This window comes from Astyanax mexicanus, chromosome 17, assembly GCF_023375975.1.
Source record: "Astyanax mexicanus isolate ESR-SI-001 chromosome 17, AstMex3_surface, whole genome shotgun sequence".
NCBI lineage: Eukaryota > Metazoa > Chordata > Actinopteri > Characiformes > Acestrorhamphidae > Astyanax > Astyanax mexicanus.
The window spans coordinates 41,061,382-41,081,857 of NC_064424.1; the positions used below are offsets into that span (position 1 = coordinate 41,061,382).

Genomic DNA, 20,476 nt, shown 5'->3' on the forward strand with positions numbered 1-20,476 from the left:
ATATATATATATATATATATATATATATATATATATATATATATATATATTCACTTTACCTGCATTTGCGTCGGCCTCCATGTCTTCCTGCCTGCGAATTCCTGACATTTAGCAGATACGGATATAACGTGCAAGTGTTTTGAAACCGCATGAAGTAATTGATCTTAATAAACGTAAGAAGTAATGTATTCTAGAAACATAAGGAAACAAAATTGCATGTAATTATTATGAGTAAGTAACTTGGTCACTGGGTTCTAAATTTCAATCTAAAATTTATTTTCCAGCCCTAGCTCAAACTACAGTTTATCAAACTGGCCAATAAACTTAGCAAAGTGAATACTTCTCAGTAAAAAGTAAAGCAGGGGGTAATCTCATGAGCGTAGTTTACTTATAAACACCCACTTCATCTATTATGGGTCATTACACAAAGACCTAGCCATGCCAGAGACCACCACTCACCAAGTCCTGAAATAATAATGATCAAGCACATTAGCAGAGCTGATGATGCTGTAACTAAATTAATGATGAACCGCTGAGGCCCCCCACATTTTTAAGGGGCTACTGCTCCAGTGCTGCTTGTGCAAATCCAGGCACTCTAAAGGTTCAGAGTGGGTAGAGGGATATGCTTTTGAGAGAGGGATGCAAAAGAGGAGAGGAGGCTCATCTTCGAGCTAGGCTCTGAGCATTCATTGGTATGCCTCTCTTCGTGCGTTGTGCATTTGTCTCTCAAATGAGCGAATTTCTCAACACTATGAGAAGACCATTCTTAAAGCTGGCATTCACCACCTCATACCCCCACCCCCACCTCTCAGCTCTCACAGCTATTCGCCCCGCACATCAAGACAGACCTGAGGAGAAAAACACTGCTAAAAGCCTGTCTAATATTCAAACTTTATGCCTGCATTATGACTGCATTACGTGCTAAGCTTAAATGTGAAACTTCAGAGATCTGTAGTGAGCACTGTACCCAAGGGAGTCAGCGGAAAAACAAGAACACATGAACCAATTCCGTACTCTATTCATTCTATTAACTGACTGCTTTTCTCAGTGCGACTTGCATTTATTTTGGTTGTGTAGTCTCTCCTTTCCTGTAACACACACACACACACACACACACACTAATCCATTTATTGAATCTATTTTAACCATGCTGAACAAGTGCACAGCACAAGATAACAGCCTTTTTAAAAATAACAGCCTTTTGCTCAGTCCCTGTTATACCAGAAATACAGGAAGACCAACCCAGATTATCCACATTTTTTCATTTAACCACTCTATAAATGGTTTAAGGAGCACTGCAGAGAGAATAAAACAAACACTGCGGAAACAAAAAAAACCCTAAGCAGCAAAAATGGTTAACGTCATGTAGAGTCTAGCATTAGTCAACTAAAAGTCAAATCAAATTTGTCTCGCAGAAAGATTTCCCTATTGTAGTGGCTCTGGGCTCGGTTCAATCGAGCGACATGGTTCTGTTGGCATCCTTGAGCTCTTCTTAATAAATTCTAATGCCATTATTGAATCAAACAATCATGCCTGAAAACACATTGCTGCTGGCACTTCCTGTGCTCCCCTTCTCTCCCGCCCTCGGCAAGACCAAACAGAGAACCAGCCATGTCATTTAAACATTACGCACAGGCTTGAAGTTGACTCTTTGCTGCACATCAAAAGCCTTCGCTTTCCCAAAATGGATTCTTTGGCACGCCTTGCATCTGACGAAGCTTTTCTTCCATCTCTCTTTTTGCCGCTCTCCTTCGTCTTGTTAGGAACTGACAAATGCAAATGAGAGACAAACCTCGGGAGCACCTGCTGTGTGCCTCCCAACGACCTGCAGAATGAACAAACTTGTTAAATCCGAAAGATGGCACTCACTGAAATCAGCAGCGCGTGGTGCCTTATTTAAAATCAGCTGGCCTGCACCCCAGACATTTAACTTTAGAAAAAAAAATTGCAGGCAAACTTGAGAGCGCACACTCGCAAACATCTCATCCAAACATTTCTGCAACTGTTTAAACAATTCTGCAAGCAATTTAAGGGAAGCCGGCAAGCTGTATGTTGTTGCTTTTTGGGTTTCCTTGATGGCACTTCATGGCTGCCAGTTGGGCACTCCGCTTTTTGCTTCTTGGGTTATTTTGAGCTGCTCGAAGCAAGCCAATCCAACACCAAAACCACAGTAATTACAAGCGCCTGTTGGTCGTTTGGACAGTAATACTGTGGGTGCCCTTGATCTCAGTCTGAATGGAAAAAGAAGGGCTAAAATGAGAGAGGCGTGCAGATGGAATTGATTTGAGGTTTTCTTCTTTGGCGGGACACAGAGTGGAAAAGCTTTGGGTTGAGCCTCTTCAAACTGCTCAAAATCAGTCCCGAACCAATTGAAATGCGTGCAGCATTGCGTGCAGCTTCAGTGTGGGAAGAGGTCATTCCTTTCTCACTTGACCACACGAGCTGATCCGCCACTGCGGGAAGCTACCTCCTGGAAAGTGCCTAGGGTCTGAGCCTTTTCAATTCCTTCATACACTCATTTATTACAGAATGCTACTTAGCTTCCTGCGGTTGATGAACAGAGGCTTTTAAGCCTATTCCTCCCTGTCTTGGCCAGCCGAATGCTTCAAAATGATGCCAGAAGCAGCTACAAACAGCAGCCTTTTATTTTAAGTATGTATGAGATGAGAAGAGAGGGATTTCATCCATGGCAGTTCAGGGATGGATGTCATCATACTAACAAGAGGGATACTTGTGGACATACATCCTTAATCACTGTCTCGGCCAGCTATTCCCAGCCGGCCCGACATCCAGAGCTGGACAGGCCTGTCACTCAACAGAATCAGGGGTGTGTGAGGGCTCTCTGCTTTGCTGAAGAGAGATGATCTGATTGACAGTGAGAATGTCATGAATCTGAGCCCTCTCTGAAATGGCACCAGTCCTGCGAAAAAAAAAAAAAAAGCCTTATCTACCTGACAGCCTTGCTGTCTGTAGCTAGACAAAGAATTATAAAACAGGTCCTGTTCTCAACATTATTAGCTACATAGGAAAAGCACATGAAACAGGTAGTTCTGGAGAAGGAGGTACTCATTTCCCTTACCTTTGCTCAGACTTCCTCGACATGTAGAACTGTTTACTGCACTCCTGTCTCAAACATAATTTATTCTCCCTCTCTGCGGCCACCTCCCCAAAGACAATCTTCCTGAAAATAATCTTCTCGCCCTAAATCTGAAGGCCCAAGATGCTTAGCGACAGACGAGAGGTCACAGGAACTCTGGTGAGTATGTGGTGAAAGTAGGGCAGGTTTTATAGTCTACTATTCGCCCTGCCTGAGAACAAAAGGTAGAGTGATTAACCCCATCCAGCAACACTGATACATCTTTTTCCTTTGCTGGAGGTCTTAGCCCGGGACCCCATTCCTTTCGACGCAATTAGTAGAAAAAGAACTCTTCCTCCGTCCAGCCGCAGAAAGCAGCAAGTCTTCCCCCAGTGCATTAAACCTGAGAGACAGGTCTATCCCAGGCTGAGAAAAATGCTATTGATTTCATGTTTGCCACTTGTCTGAATCGCACAGCCCTTTTTTTAGCCTTCGGTGTGCTTTTCCTCTTTTATTCTGCCTTTTTCCTTGCCTTTGATTACTTTGCTCAGCACCCACGCTAACGCTTGCCCACTTCCCTTCAACTGCCAATCATTGCCCCCCTCCCCTTCCCTCCACCACTCTGAGTAATTAGAAACGAAAGCCGGTGTGAGCGAAGGCATGGGGGAGAAAGACAGGCACATGGCAGCAAAAGAGATTGACATACTGGTGCCAGTGGCATGAGTCTGACCGTAGACTAGTGTGCTAATGGGCGCAGCACACTGTAATGAGCATGACACTGGTGTGTGTGTCTGTGTAAGTGTGCCAGGCAGAGTGAGCAATTTTGGAATCTTTTTGGGACGATGAGGTTCGCTCTGCTCTGCCCCGCTGCTGATGAGTCCAGATGGTGCTCTCATTACAGAAATTACAATGAGGGCCGATTCCTAGGTTTCAGCACAGTAAGCAACCCATGATATATGATCATCGTGTCATGTCAGACACCCAAAAGAACAGTACTTTCAGCCTCATTTTATCTACACTTACATAAACACTACATTTTCAAGCCGTTTAGGGTACAAAAATATGGCTTTAACAATAGTTTAATCTTAATACTTAAGCCTTAAGAGAAAAACTTACTGTAACACTTTACTTGGATGGTCCATTTGATGGCCTCCTTGATGCTCAACTGACATTTAACTAACATTCAACTACATGTCTATTAAATGCAAATGAACTAAAAGGTGAAAGTAAATGATTCTCTATTGAATATACATTCAACCCTACATTCAATTCTAACCCAAACCCTTATCTTAATATTTTAGGATTGGTTTTAGGGTTGGATTTTAAGCATAAGTTAAGGTTAGGGTAAGGTGTATGGTTAGGTTCTATTTTGAATAATTTACATTCAACATAGGGTTAAGTTAAATTTAATGGACAATCAATTCAGTGTTAGTTGAATGTCAGTTGAGCATCAACAAGGGCATAGAATGGACCATCCAAGTAAAGTGTTACCAAATTTACTTATTACTAACCAGGCATTTAGTGTAGGTCTGCCACTATCAATTATAATGGTAATCTAATCATTTACCAAATGTTTTGATGAAATTTTAAAACAGTAAGAAAAAGCTGCTCAGATTTTCTGACCCCCCATTCTTAAACATATTTTAGCCAAAAATGCCTGAATGAGTATGCTAGCCCTGTATCGGGTGATAGTACCTTATAAATAGAGACATCAACACAGCATGTGGCTGGAAGAATTCACAGCAGGTTCAACCTCAAACTGAACACTCCTCCACAAGTGCACAAGTGCACTATGCAAATCGAAAAAAATTGTGTTTAACCAGCTGCGCTTGTATCTACAAAGTAATACTATGCATGAGGTTTTTCAATCTGGATTTAGACAAAACCATAGCACTGACCATAGCACATAACAGCTCTACTTAGAGTAACTAATGATTTACTTTCAGCTCTTGATAGGGGCAGTAATGCCATCCTTGTACTGCTAGATCTAAGTGCTGCCTTTGACACCATTGATCACGCTATTCTACTTGATAGGTTAGAAAATCTTATAGGAATTAAAGGATCAGCCCTCACCTGGTTCAGATCTTATCTGAGAGATCGATTCCAGTGTGTTTACTTAAATAACGAATGCTCTTATCAGTCTAGAGTAAAATATGGTGTCCCTCAAGGATCAATACTGGGTCAATTACTCTTTACTCTTTATATGCTACCACTGGGTAAAATTATCCGTAGGCATGGTATTAACTTTCACTGCTATGCTGATGACACGCAACTTTACATATCTGCTAAACCCAACGAGGAGCTCTGTACAAATCAAATAACAGACTGTATTAAAGACATTAAAAATTGGATGACACACAACTTTCTCTTACTTAATTCTGATAAAACTGAGGTCCTTCTATTAGGTCCTAATATTGATAAAAACATAAATGTTAATACTGTAGACATAGACGGTCACTTAATTATACCTGGTAAAACTGTGAGAAACCTTGGGGTCATCTTTGACCCAATTCTTTCGTTTGATGCTCACATATGTAGCATAGTCAAAATTGCATTCTTCCACTTAAGAAATATAGCTAAAATCCGCAGTATACTCTCTCTGGAAGATGCTGAGAAGCTGGTACATGCATTCATAACCTCCAGGCTGGACTACTGCAACGCGTTGTTGGCTGGAAGTCCACATAAATTACTCCATAAACTCCAGCTAGTTCAGAATGCAGCCGCAAGAGTGCTTACCAGAGCTAGAAAGTTCGATCACATTACACCTATTCTTTCATCCCTACATTGGCTACCTGTTAGATTTCGTATAGATTATAAAATACTTCTCCTGACGTATAAATCCCTCAATGGTCTGGCCCCGCATTATCTACAGGAACTCCTTACTCCTTACAATCCGCCGCGTTCACTCCGCTCCCAAGACGCTGGCCTGTTATTAGTCCCGCGTATTAGAAAAAACTATGCAGGAAGAAGAGCGTTCTTTTATAAAGCTCCCCAACTTTGGAATAGCCTCCCTATTAATATACGGGACTCAGACACACTCTCAATCTTTAAATCTAGACTCAAAACATTTCTATTTGCTCAAGCTTTTGAGTAATGTCTCATTACAATTTTCTTCCTCTTACAGCTTATCCAGCAAATATAAACCCTGTCCTAATCATCTGCTTTCTCTTTCTCTCCCCATGTCCTGAGCTGCTGCTACCAGTGCCCATCCCACTCCAGCAGAGTTTTATAAAACCATTCTAACCCCTTTCTCTTCCCTCCCCTCTCTGTTCTCTCTCTGTATCTTTCTCACATGTGCTGAGACGCCTGGCCGGTCGGTCTTCCTGGATGTGTCCGTCTGTGGTTCCAGCTTTCAGGAATCAGCCCTGTCCTTCTACTCATCAGAATTATTTCACAACCCTTCTAACTTCTGCTTTTTTTTCCTCTTCCTTTCCTTTCTGTTTTCTCTATCTATCTCTTTTACATGTATGGAGATGCCCTGTTCCTGATGTTCCCAGCCTGGCTCTCCACTGCCCGCTGTGTTGTTCTACGGCTCTGCAACCCTGCACTGATTACCATTAACACACTCAGTATCTGTTTCTGTATTAGCCATAGCTCTATAGTTTGTGCCCATCACATTCTTATATTCATAAATTAGTACCTGTTATATTAGCCATAGTTCACATTAATTCTCTGTACTGTTTTGTTCTGTTATTTGTTTGTTGTTTGTTTGTACTGAGCGGGTCGACCCGAGTAGGATGGGTTCCTTCCAAGGTTTCTTCCTCTTAAAGGGAGTTTTTCCTTGCCACTGTGTCACCATAAAATTGGCATCTCTGTGGTGCTGCTCATAAGAGGCGTGGACCTGTTTTTCCTGTAAAGCGGCTTTGTGACAACTTTTGTTGTAAAAAGCGCTATATAAATAAAATTGAATTGAATTGAATTGAATATTAAGTTTACTATATAGAGAGTAAAGAGGTATTTGTTATTCAGTCTGAAACATGCTTCATGCTTATGTTTTGTGACGTATGCATTTTAATAAAGATTTGTTGTCCTTGTCTACACAACAATACTGAGAAACAGATTTTTTTTTTTCCGAGATCTTCACCTCTACAGAGCATTTTTAAGCAGTTTTTATGTGGACTGAATGGGGCATTACTGTAAAATAGACCAGTAAGACAATTTGTATGTGTTTTTATGTATTTATCCTATCAAATTGGCAACTAATCACAGCAAATTTAGTAAAAATGTTTAATCATTTTTTAATCAACCAATTGTGACAGTCCTAATTAAATGTAATAGCTAAATCTAGTAAACTTCAGTGGACCTAAAGGAGAAAAATTGGCCAAACAAGCAGATGTACTCTCTCTGTTGTCTAACTCACAAATCATCTGCGTTACAAGAGATAAACATGCATTTCCAGCACCCTCCGTACTCTCTAATGATTTATTCATGTTTGGGGAGGACTGCAGCAGCAGTGTTTGTGCCGGTGAGCGGAAGGTAGGAGTGCAGAGACAGGACATGAGCAGAGGGCTACAGACAGAGGGGTCCCCGGTGCCACAGGTGCAGTTATTCAGTGCTACTGTCCCAGCTCATTTGGTCCTTCTGCAGACAGGAGATCATCCTTAAAAGCCCCATCAGCATGCCTCGCCTCCACCTGATCCCCCCATCGCATTTCCCTTAGTTAACACCCAGCAGTTTGGCCTCCAGATACTCCACCATCTGTCTCTGCGTCAATGGCCTCCTGTCCTTATGCGCCCCACCGGCCACCTGAGACTACCAGGTGCCGCTACGCTAGTACCCTTCCACGCCAAACCAAGAAACATGATTAGGCCTGTCACTACTGTTTATGTTAGAAATAAAGAAATCTTATCTTTACACTGCTAATTTAAGAGTTAATTTAAATAAGTATGTTTTTTTAAGACAATAGACAATATACAATAGAACTGCACACAATAGCAAACCTACTTTGTTATTTATATTTTGTTTATATTACTGTAAAAGAGACCAAGAATATTTTTTGTGTTAAATATAATAACTATAATAAATCTAGTGAAGCTCTGTGGCATTAAAGTAGATGCACAAACTCTCTCTTGTCTACCTTAAATTTTATGTGCATTACAACATAAATAAACATACACTATGCATTTACATTTACATTACAGCACCCTAATTATTTATTTATGTTATTACTGTTAATGTTGGGAATTGATAAACCCACCAATTTCACTGTTAATTAAAGGGTTCATTTGAATAATTAATGTTTTTCTTTTTTAAAAGGAAGGCCATACAATAGAGGTGAACATAATAACACCAAGATAATAACACAACACACACATACGAAATGCTATGTGGCATTTTATGAATGAGTAGTTATGTCCATTATGTTTCATTTAAATATTAATTTATTCATTTACGTAGTTACAGTAACATGTTTTATGTGGACTCCCTGAGAACTTATTTTGTAATTCTAATAACAATAGATCTTGTATGGAGGAAACTAGAAAAAACAGGAAGCCGGACTGGCTGTGTAGAATCATCAATGGCATTTCAACAATTGGGTGTCTTGGAACAAAATATATGCTCTTTATACTGAAAATAATTATTTTGTTTTATGTGCCATTTCATATGACACTGCATGGTAAAGGATTCCAGTCTTAAGAGCCTTAATAGGTAGACCATTTATTTACAAGTTTTTAGATGTTAAGGACTCCCATTAACTTGGCTTGTGACTAACACAGGGTAGAGATGCAGGGCAAGATAAAAGAGCCATAATAAAGATGCTAATACCACAGTAGTGATGCTAGGTAAGGTGGGAGGCTGGCTGAGTAGCGATGCTAACACTGAAGTAGAAGTACTATTGCGGTAGCGATAGTGGGTGACATAGCCATTCAAAAAAATAAGCAAATTTTAATTATCGATCTAGGACAGGGGGGTCCAAACTACGGCCCGCGGGCCATTTGCGGCCCGTTTCCTTTTTTGGAGCGGGGTATTTTATTTTAGAAATAGAATGAAAGTTGGCCCGCTGTTAAGCAGGTTTTTATAATGTGAGATTCAAAGTTTGAACGCTAGGCCCAAAAAGTCGGAGAGGGTGTGCATTTCTAAAAGCGGAGAGGGTGCGCATTTCTATCGCAGAAAAACGGGCCAAAGAGTCTAAAAGCGGAGAGGGTGCGCATTTCTAGCGCAGAAAATCGGACCAAAAAGTCTAACAGCGGAGAGGGTGCGCATTTCTAGCGCAGAAAAATGGACAAAAGAGTCTAAAAGCGGAGAGAGTGCGCATTTCTAGCTCAGAAAAACGGACCAAAGAGTCTAAAAGCGGAGAGGGTGCGCATTTCTAGCTCAGAAAAACGGGCAAAAGAGTCTAAATGCGGAGAGGGTGCGCATTTTTAGCGCAGAAAAACGGGCCAAAGAGTCTAAAAGCGGAGAGGGTGCGCATTTCCAGCGCAGAAAAACGGGCCAAAGAGTCTAAAAGTTGCCGTAATTAAGGAGTTTTATATTAAGAGACATCATGAAATTAAACATCAATTTGAAAAATCTTAGTTTACACAACACTGTCAAAGATACAGATAGTTAGTCAAGTAAAATGGTGTGTAAATGAAATAATCAGGAAAATGTATTATTTAAAGTGGTATATTTCATTATTTGTTTTGTTACAGAATGTGGCCCGTGACTTCAAATATATTTCTCCTTCTGGCCCCCAACAAAAAAAGTTTGGACACCCCTGATCTAGGGTTTATGAACTGATTTTTCAAACCCAACCTTGAGACATACATGAGCCTTAACTTAAATTTGAAGCATTGCATGTGGTGTTCCGAGCAGATTCTGCTTTCAGCTTAAAAAAAGGATGGGAATTGGGACAGCAAGCTTCTTGATCAACAGAGACAGAAGCATTAAGGAAACATTAAGAAGATGATGTTCCAAATCACAGGAATTGTAAGGACGATCTAGAAATGTATAGAAATGAGTATAGTTAAGAACAAAGCTTCAGACCAGGTCCTCCTCCTAGTTACTTTATAACTCTATTAAATCAATGGATCAATGGATACTTCTGATCAGAGCCACGTAACCCCAGCTACCCTGAGGCTCCATAAGCTCCATCCATGCATTAAGTCTGGGCTGTAAGCTGATTACAGCAGGGAGCTCTGCTGAGGGCTTGTCCTGTAGGTTTCTGAGAGAAGGGTGAAAGCCTTGACACTAGTGCAGCAGGACAGTAATGGGAAAGATGACAACTGGCAGTGTAGAGTGTCTGTAGTTATTATCAGCTACTGTCATTGCGAGCTGGGATCACATCACAGGAACAGAGCAGACTCCAATATCACAGACACTCTGCAGCTCCGCGAGTGACTAGGTTTGATTTGCGTCACCCTCTAGCCCTCAACATGATCCGGCGTGGGAACTGCAGAGTACTCTGTCCACCCATGGAGGCGTCACGCCAACTGATTTCACAAATTAGTCTGTCTTCTTTGTGAGAGGTCCAATCAAGTATCACTGCTGTGGATCACTCGGTCTGAGCGCTACAACTGCGGTTCCCATTTTAAAGCTCTAACTGTGTTGTGTAAAGCTCAGTTCATGCTCACAGAAGAAGATGAGATGTTTTAGATTTTACTATTAAGAGTAAGAGTGGGAAAAAATATTAATGTTGAATGAAATTTGACTTTTATTTGTAACATTCTCTAAACGTGAGTTTTCAATTGAAAAATGTCACACCACCAACTGATAAAATACATAGTAGTTTGGTGCTGTATGAGACATTTTACTGCACAACAAACTAATTTCACGTTGGGTTTAGAGGGCAAACGGTAGGATTTTACTTGATGTGTATGTTACCTGGCTGGTGGGACACGGGGGAGAAGAAGCCTATCTGTTGGCGTGCGTGCTGTGCTGAAGACTCGCTGAACTGAACTGCTGCTCCAGCGCATCTAGTGCGCCTTGCGCGCGACCGCGCGGGGTCACGTGACAGAGGAAGAGAGAGGTCGGGTGTGTGCGAGCTGATTTCAGGGCATTCTGTTTTCACTCGTTTTTTAATCGCTCAGGTTTTCAAAAGATCATTTCAAACCGGCCTCAGTAAAATATTAATAATAATATAAAAGAAAAAAAAGGAGGTTTCAAAAGGGCACTTTGGTTGACAAAGGGCAGAGCTGGTGGTGCTTTATGTCTGCACGCCTCTGCTGTCAAATATGGATTTTCTTTTATTAAGCATTGGCGCTATTAACTCCCAAAGACTCGCCCCTAATTTGACTTTGACTAAAGTTGCTGCTTCATTACTCCACATGGTGGCGCTAACTAATTAAACAGGGTAACCTCTTCAGTAACAGAGAATCGTCTTGCAATATACTGAGCAACGCAGATTGTCATTGTGGGCAACATTTCGTGATAATATTGTGAGATGCTCTGTGATTTCCACTGAAACTTTACATTAAGTAAGCATTGCTCTTTTGCGCATGCACTACCATTTAGAAGCATTTACTGTTCCAATGAATGTTTGAAATAGCTGTAAAAAAAAATGTTTTTACTTGTTGTGTAAACATAGCCAATGTGACATAATTGTGGGGATAAAAAACACAACCACTGACTATAGAGTGCTTGGTTTTCTGTGTCCCACATATGCTGCCAAAACATGCAAATGGTTACAGCATGCAATCTTTAATGGATATTGAAGATGGCTGACACATCATCCAATGATGATGCTTCCAAATTGTTGATTACCTTTTTATTTTATAACATAGTAACAATGTGAACTTGGGCAGTGAAATGCCCAGCCACTGAGCCACAGCTCAGTCTTGCAGTTAGAAATAGCCATTTCTCGGTTAAACTAAGATGTTGGTACTTTGTTCACTGAGGAGAAAGTACCTTCTGGTAGAAACCAACTATTCCTTATTATCCTCCACTGCTTTACTTGTTAGCTGTAGTTTTTCTGAAGTTCATATTAAAGGGATCCTGCAACTCCAAACCCAATGCCAAAGCTACTGATTTCCCTCAGATATTTTTAAAACATTTTATCGCACAATGAAAAATCATATAAAGTGTAGTTACTACCATGTTTATATCCAATACCATACCCCATATTCCATCCAGCACAGGAGCAGAGGTGCTAGTAGTTATTTTTAATATTGTTTCAGGCTTTCACCAGATCACAGGGGCAGATTGTTGTACACTAATTCCTAACATATGGCTGTAAACAGTGTGCTTACATTTTTAGCAGATGCTGCTATCAATATAAATTTATGATGTCAGGTGAGTTGGCATGTGGAGTCATGTAGACTGTTTTTCATTGGGAGCATTTGGAAATAAGTTCATAGCAAAAAAAGACCAATCAACTTTTAAGCAGTACCTACTTATAATAATGAAATTTTATTGTGACATATTGTGTGCGTTGGAAAGCAAAACGCAGCAGAACTTGAGTTTGGCACGTACAAGTAAAAGGACACATGACTGTAGAGTGGGAAAACCACACTACAGTGCTGGAGCACTCACTTTTGACAGCCAAAATAAAACCCTAAAGAGTATGTGAGCTGTAATCTTTCAAAGGTGGTTTCGACTTGAAAGCATTTTTACGCTGGAAGCACACATTCATCATAACAAAGCTTTGGGAAAGCTCACCTTTCAGTGACCACAAATGGCATTTTCATGTGAATGAGTGGTTTAAAAAAAAATCTGGATACATATAGACAGGGCCCTAGACAACTTTAGTCATGCTTTTGCTATAAGGTACTGCATAGCAGTACGAGACATAAGTCACAATAAGTACAAATTTGTACCATTTAACCTGCAGCCAAAAGGTACATTCAGTATTCTGTATCACTGTACTTACAAATAATCTATACTTTAAATGCACATTTTTTATTTGAAAGCCAGACAATTTTGGATCATCAAGTTTTTGAGCCATATTTAGTTGATGATAATGTTTATAATCTTTATAATCTTTACACAAAAACCAAGTGTACAAAAAATGACTTTCACTAAAAGGTACTTTTTTGTACCTCAATATAAGGTACAGCCCCAGCGACAAGCTTTGTACTCTTTTAAGTACAAATCTGTACCTACTTTTTTTAGTGTGTAGTCATCTCCAACCAGTGTCTATTTAGTGAAATTACCCATTGACAATCAGTGTATTAGAAATGTGTTTTTAAAAATGGTTTTGCAATGCATTGAGTATCTCAGAATCACAGTAGTGTGATTTCACTGTTAGTGTGGGTTATGTATCATGATAATATTGGATTGTAATGAGATTACGATGAGATTCCTGCGACAACTAATGGTTTTAGAATTAGCGCTGGGTGGGGCTGTGTGTAATAATATCACAATGTTTCCAAAAAAATTGCGATACACAATGTATGTCATGTACTTTTTTTTTTGACATCCAATAAAAATGAAACGGACCAATCAAGTGATTCAATAAAGAGCTAATCAGACAAGCTTGTTGTGATGTAATTTATTACAGTAGCAATAAATATCATCATAATGTCAAGCTCTACCACTGGGTTATGCAATAAAAATTACCGTCTTAATTGTAAAAGCAAAAAGTTAGCATTTACAACTGGGACCTACAATTTAACTCCAATGAGACTTCTAACTGATCCACCCGCCTTTAACCCTTGTGTGGTGTTCATATTTTTGTTACTCATTTACTTTTTTACTTGTATTTAATTCAGCAAAATTAAGCAATTCTACATTAAAATGCTTTACACATGCTTGCTTCACCTAAATTGCAAGCAATATAAACAGCTTACATGGTTAATATTTGCCCTTTACCTTTCTTATGTTACATTTCTTTCAAAAAGTGCTACTCTTTTTTTATTAGTTTTTAAATAAAATGTAAAAGAAAATGAATTAAACTCAAGATATGACTAGAAAATTTGTTTAGTTTCAAATTTACAAATGAAGCAATGTTTATTACCCCTTGGCCAAACAGACTGTATGTAATATAAATGTGTAGGGGGGGGGGGGGTGTACAGTGTGTGTTTATCGAAAATGTGTTTTGAAATATGTTTTTCACAAAAAATGAGCCAATGCAATGAGTTTGAGTTAGAAAAAATATTTTTTTAGTATCATTTGATGAAAAATGAAAACGGGTCCCACAGACCCGAACACCACACAAGGGTTAAGAAAGTTTTTAAAACTTGTGAACTGTGCTGAACACAACAGTGCTGTTCTCTGTTAGTAATCTGTGGGGTGACCACTGTGATCTTCTGGCAGATCCTGACTTTAAAGAGCTTTAAAGAAGAGCTCATTAGAGAGATCAGTCATAGTAGTAGTCATTAGTCCAGGAATAAATACCTGTGGCTTGTGATGAATCAGACTGAACAGCCTACTTTGTCTCAATAGGTCAGACAAGTGAAGTGACTGATCAGAGGCTTGAAACGAAACAGTAGGAGAGTCAATATAAGACGAGAGACAGAAATAGTGTTACAGGCAGGTTTTAAACCATCTGACTCTGTTCAAGACAAAAGTGCAGGTGGAAAACCTTATAATGTAATGTATGCAATCTGTATTTGAAATGCAGGCGGAGGGAGGTGTTTTCTTCGCAAACCATTAAAGTGAATATAAAGTGCTGAACTCAAACATGACTCATTCCTGCATCCAGCGACCAAACAGCTCAGCAGCACCCTCCTTTGAAGAGAAACATACAAGCCTCAACATTTTTCTTAGAGATCAATACAGTACGTCTACTTATCAGTCTGTCTAACTCTAGGAACTTTGGCTATGCTTCAGTTCAGGTGAGGATATATGTGAGTAAAATAAGTGTGAATAAGAAGATGAGCTTCTATACTTTGTGTATTAAAATGATTATATGAAGGGTTTTTCGTGCTGCTTGACGATCAAATACCGGCTTAACTGCTCTGTAACCAGAAGAATGCTCCGAAAAAATCTTTATTTATTACCAGATAAATTTTAGAACTGTGCAAGGAAGCACCTCAAACCGAGCATTCCTCCCTGACACAGCTCAGCTGAATGAGGTTATCACCCTCTAATTCCATTCCTTTCATTTTCTCCCTGAGTGGATGAGGTAACTGGACAATTTTCTGATATTTTTCCTCACAGTTCTTCTGCCAAGTTTTAAGGAGAAAGGTAACACCACTCTAAATCTATTGGATAGGTTTGAGGGGGTTGTACTAATATTTGCAAAAGTGTTTTCAAATTCCAGGAGCCATTTATAAAGATTAAAAGGTTTGGCATTAAGCTAAATGCAACTGAACATGACTATTTGGTCTCTGTGAGCTCCCTCTGCTAATAAAAGTTATGGCAAAAATTCTATATTATAGAATTAAATATATTAATATTAAATATATATTAATATATTAAATATATTAGACATATATTAATATTTAATATACAATATTATCTTGTATTGTCTTCAGTCCTTAAGGTGGGTACACTCCATTTAAGAAGCTGTGCAGGTATTTAACATTCCTCGATCCACAGCATCAGGTGTTCCACGAATGCATCATAAAAAGAAAATTATTATAAAATGCATCACCCACAATGGACAGAGCAGTGAGTGTTAATGATCATGACTGGCTGCATCTATCTTGTACTCTCCTTACGAAGAAAAAAAGTAACTTTGACAGAAATGACATCCATATGAGGCTATTGCAGAGGCTATTGCAGTGTTTTTAGCTTCTTAAGAATAGAGCGTGGCAAAAGCCATGGGATGCAATATTAGTTCCTGTCCCCTGACTTATGGCATGCAGAGTATTTCCTATCCAAAACAACCTGTGAACCAACATCTCTTCTATTTCTATTGATCCATTCACTCTAAAATACTGAAACAATGTGAAAAAACCCAACTGTCAATTTCACATTATATATATATATATATATATATATATATATATATATATATATAAATACAGATACAAGATATTAGGTTTTTGCATGACATGCAATGCTCATAATGGTAAAAAAAAAAGGAAAAACTGAAAATAAGGGAACTATTTTGCCTTGTATGTGTCACGCCTCCATTTAGAGATTAACTAAAAATATTTTTCTCAAGCCAGCTCTAATAAATTAAACATAAAACAGAGTCTGCCAAATCGGGCAGTGAGTGAGTCCATTAGTATTTCATAAGCATTTTTTTGTAACAACTTTTTTTGTGACAGAGCTTTTGGACTGTTTTCTAATATATTTAACATGTTTATTGTGTTGTTCTTGCTCTGTTTACATGTTCGTCTACACGCTGCCTGTTATATTGTCTTGTTGAGTATTGTGTGAGTGTTGCTCCTTGTTGCACCATAGTCCTGGAGGAACATAGTTTTGTTCCGCTGTGTAGTTCTAAACAGACAAAACGACAATAAAAGCCTCTTGACCTGACTCAAATTCAATGCACAAAATCTGCACTTTTAATCAATTTATTTATATTTATATAACTTTATTTACAATTATTTTAGTACTCATTTTGGGACATATTTTTGCTTCTTTTCAATAACCGTAACAAAATATTGTCTAAATCCCACCTGTATTTGAGCACACATGCCTGAGAATACAGTAGGTTTTACTCAAGTTTACAGAGACAGTCTCAGACAGATTGACCATTAATCTGGACAAAAAGGCAACATGATTGAGAAAAGGAAATAAGACTACAGCTACAGTCATGCATGGTTTGTAAAACATTTAAAATTCTAAATATTTCTGCATAAATCTCACAACTGAAATCTGAAGTCCTACAAGTAGAAGAAAAATAACCAAATCAAACAAATAATCCAATATTGCATTATATCTGTAACTCTCTGCACATAGACTCTGAAGGATCTGTTTTGCCCATTCCTCTGGACAAAACAGATTCAGTGGTGTTCTTCCTACCATAGACTGCTGCTTCAGCTTCACCCACAACATTTCAATTAGATTAATGTTGGGACTTTGACTCAGCCAAGAAAGATTTCAATACATGTTCTTTTGGTTACTCTTCCTTTACCATTGTGTGCTTAGGGTAACTGTCTCGCTGCATGATCCAAATTCAGAGTTATGTTCTGCCATTTTTTTATTAGTATTTGCTGGTATATTTTAAAATGCATTTTTCAATCAATGATGGCAAGCACTCCTGCACAGATGCAGCATATCAGGACCAAACCATGATACTACTACCACTGTGTTTCATATAATGATAAAAAAAGATCTATTTTAGTCTCATCCGTCCACAAAGCATAGTTTTAAGTACTATTATAAAAGTGTTCTGCTGACGGTGGATCATAAATTTTAACATTGTCTAAGGTAAAAAAAAGACCTCCAGTTGTTTTAAAGTTACCCAGGGGTTCTACTATACACCTTGCTTTTGGTGTGATCTCTTTGTTGGTTGAATATACTTTTTTATGCATATATAGAGGATACCTTAACTAATCCAATAGCAAGAAAAAAAAGAGCGAATCAAAGCTTATCGTGATAACAGCAAAATTCTTAAAAACAATCAATTTATAATTTGTTTTATAATTGTATTATTAAACAAACTACTTTTTAGTTGTGTGGTAGATTTTTGTTGTTCCTACATTTTCCCTTCTGTTACACAGGCTGTTTTGTTTACAAACAAAACAAACATTTATATATTGTTTTGTCTCTACTGAATTTATGAAACAGTAAAGTCCACAGTGTTAAAATTACAGTGTAAACATGTGATTCTGCCTCTTGATACTGTTTCACTCTCAGCACGCTCTACAGTCACCGTTATTGTTTGTTTGTTTGGGGTTATTTTGTGTGTGTGTATTTTTTTTTTTTTTTGTGTTTGTAGGTAAATGGCATTAAGTTGTGGTGGTTTCCTTGATGAATTGTTATTCATATGCTTGGTGTTGGGTTGGACAGTAGACAAGGATCTTCACCCAAGACTGGGTTAAAATGTGTTAATACTGATAAGATTTACATATATGAGAGTTAATATATGACTGCATACAGTGTTGAATTAACTCTAAAATTTTAACTCTTGTGGTAAAGTTATTTTAACACTATAGTGAGTGTGGCTGTATGTTATCTAGGACAGTGTTAAATTCAACTTCTAAAAAAGTTAATTTAACAATGTAAATTGTGCTGTGTACTTGACTTGACTTGACCAAATATACATTTATTTTGCTGCAATAGTGCATTTTTCAATTAAAAATAAATACATGTGCGTGTGTGTATATTGAAATACATCTTGTTATCACAAAAGTACCCTGAAATATCATAATATTTATTTGGTCATATGCCCACCCCAGTCCGAAATTAGGCTAAATCCCATATTGGGGAACTAAGAAAGTAAAAAAAAGCCCCTAAAAGTGTTAATTTGATTTACTGTGAACACTGTAGTTAATTGTGGGACTGATAAAGATATATTTAGGCAAATGTGTGAAAAATGTGGCTAGAAATTTCTAAAGGGATCACAAACTTTAAAGCAACACTTCCGCATTTTAACACGTATCATTTATCGTTTATTGTTGGTAAATACAGTATTTTAAAGCTGTTTAGGTCATATGTGAGTATACTGTATACTGTATGCTGACTACCTATGCTAGCTTACACCGACCACTGGCTGGCACACACCGGGCTTTCTTTCACTGAGAGACGCCCGTTAATTTATTTAATTCCGCAGCTGCCTCATAGATAGCTAGTTAGTTACCTAGGGTAACGTTAACTAGCCAGCGGTTAGTTAACTAGTGATGAACGGACAGACTACAGACACACACTCATTAGGACAGACAGACAGACAGATAAACAGACACATACACTCAGAAATATAGCTATAATACTGAATACTGAGAGCTCTTTACTTACCACCCCCATGTCCATCTGCTCGGCCGTTAGTGAGGGCGCCGCTCGAGCCTGCGATAAAAACCACAGAACTGGAACCAGAACCATTTCGGGGTAAATAATCCAAACGCCCGGCGAACAAATCCACTTAAACCCGCGGACAGACTTCATGCCCCCGTCTCCTGGATCCCGCTGTGGTCTCAAAGACTCTCACACACACTCACACACACCGCATACACCGCTTCCCTCACTCAAAACCCCGTTCACTCAGATCCCAATCCCAACCGGTGGCATTTCTCTGGACTTTCCCGGAGCCGACCGTTAATAACGAACTCCATCTCAGTCCCGCGTGAGCGGCATTTCAAAAATTAAAAAAAATACACAAAAAACAGCGAGCTTAGCTTACGGTCCACAGAAAATGTCACAGGGAAAATGTCCTCAGAAATGGAAATTAAAGAACCAATCCTTCCAAAGCATATTCAGCAGTCTGTCAGAGTAAAAATAAACTGCCCAAAGCATTTTTCTGACCCCATCAGCTTACATAACTAAGATAACTAGGTGAGCTAACTAGTTAGGTTATTTAGATCATAGACAGGTAAGCTAGCGTTGGTTGTCAGTGAAAGCGGGTCGTGCCGGTTAGACGGATCCAGCGGCGGAGAGATGCAGCGCTGCCTTCCCCTCAGCGCGGCGGCGAGTCTCCGAGTGGTGAGCCGTGAGGGGGATGAGAGGAACTTAGTCCTGCCTGGGCTGGGAGGAGAGAAAGAGAGAGACTGTGAGAGAGAGAGAGAGAGAGAGAGAGAGAGAGAGAGAGAGAGAGAGAGAGTGTGAGGAGGAAAAAAGGGAGGGAGGAGGGGAGGAGTGAAGACATTAGCCACCGTTATCATTTTCCTTTTCCACCCAAATTCAGGCATTCAGGCACCTCGCGTTTCACCGCTGCGGCTGCGTCCCATTTGCCTACTATACCTACAGTACCAGTCAACAGTTTGGACTCTTTTCATTTAGTGTGTTTTTTTTTCTCTAATGATTTTTTTACATTGTTAATTTCAAATTGAAGTCATTAAAGCTACACAGGACCACATGCAGAATTATTCTCTAAACATGAAACAATGAAACATAAAAGAATGTATTTTATCTATACATTAGATTCTGTAGCCACATTTAGGGCACCATGTCAGGGCTATTGGACATACCTGTCAAGATTTGGATTTAAAAATAAGGGAAATTTTCTGCCGCCCCCTTCGAGCCGGTCCACCAGCCCAGCCGAGGTTCAGTATCCCTTACATTTTAAGACAGGTTTACAATAAATCTAAAACAACCACCTGTAAACCACTTACAAACTACAATTATGTGATCAGAATCTGATAGGCCTACCATTGTTGACTTTGAAATGCTGTGGACATTCCTACATATGTAATTCTTACAACACATCCTAAATGAAAACACTTTTTTGATATTTACATGAAGTCTTCACTTTTAGGGCAGGAATACCCTCTCTCTTCTTGCTTCCATCCATCTCTCTGATTCGTTGTTCCAGAGTTGCGTTAGTGACATTTCAGTTCAGAGAGGCACAGGGATGTTTTTTTTTTAATAACTATAATATAATACGGGAAATGTACAGGAAAAATACTAATACGGGAGGATGGTGAGAAAATACAGTAGTTTCTTGACAGGTTTGCTATTGGGACAATCCTTCAGCTTGGAGCTACTCCCAGC

At 39.0% G+C, this 20,476-nt stretch overlaps 1 protein-coding gene across 1 annotated transcript in view; it reads right to left on the reverse strand.

Moving 5' to 3' along the window:
* mmp17a (matrix metallopeptidase 17a) overlaps positions 1 to 19,460 on the reverse strand; it is a 137,252-nt gene extending 117,792 nt beyond the window's left edge. The window contains exon 1 of the mRNA XM_022676512.2: positions 18,788 to 19,460. Within this exon, the coding sequence (XP_022532233.2) occupies positions 18,788 to 18,934 (147 nt within the window). The 5' untranslated portion in view covers positions 18,935 to 19,460. The remainder of the gene's footprint in view (positions 1 to 18,787) is intronic.
* Between the last annotated feature and the right edge of the window lie 1,016 nt (positions 19,461 to 20,476).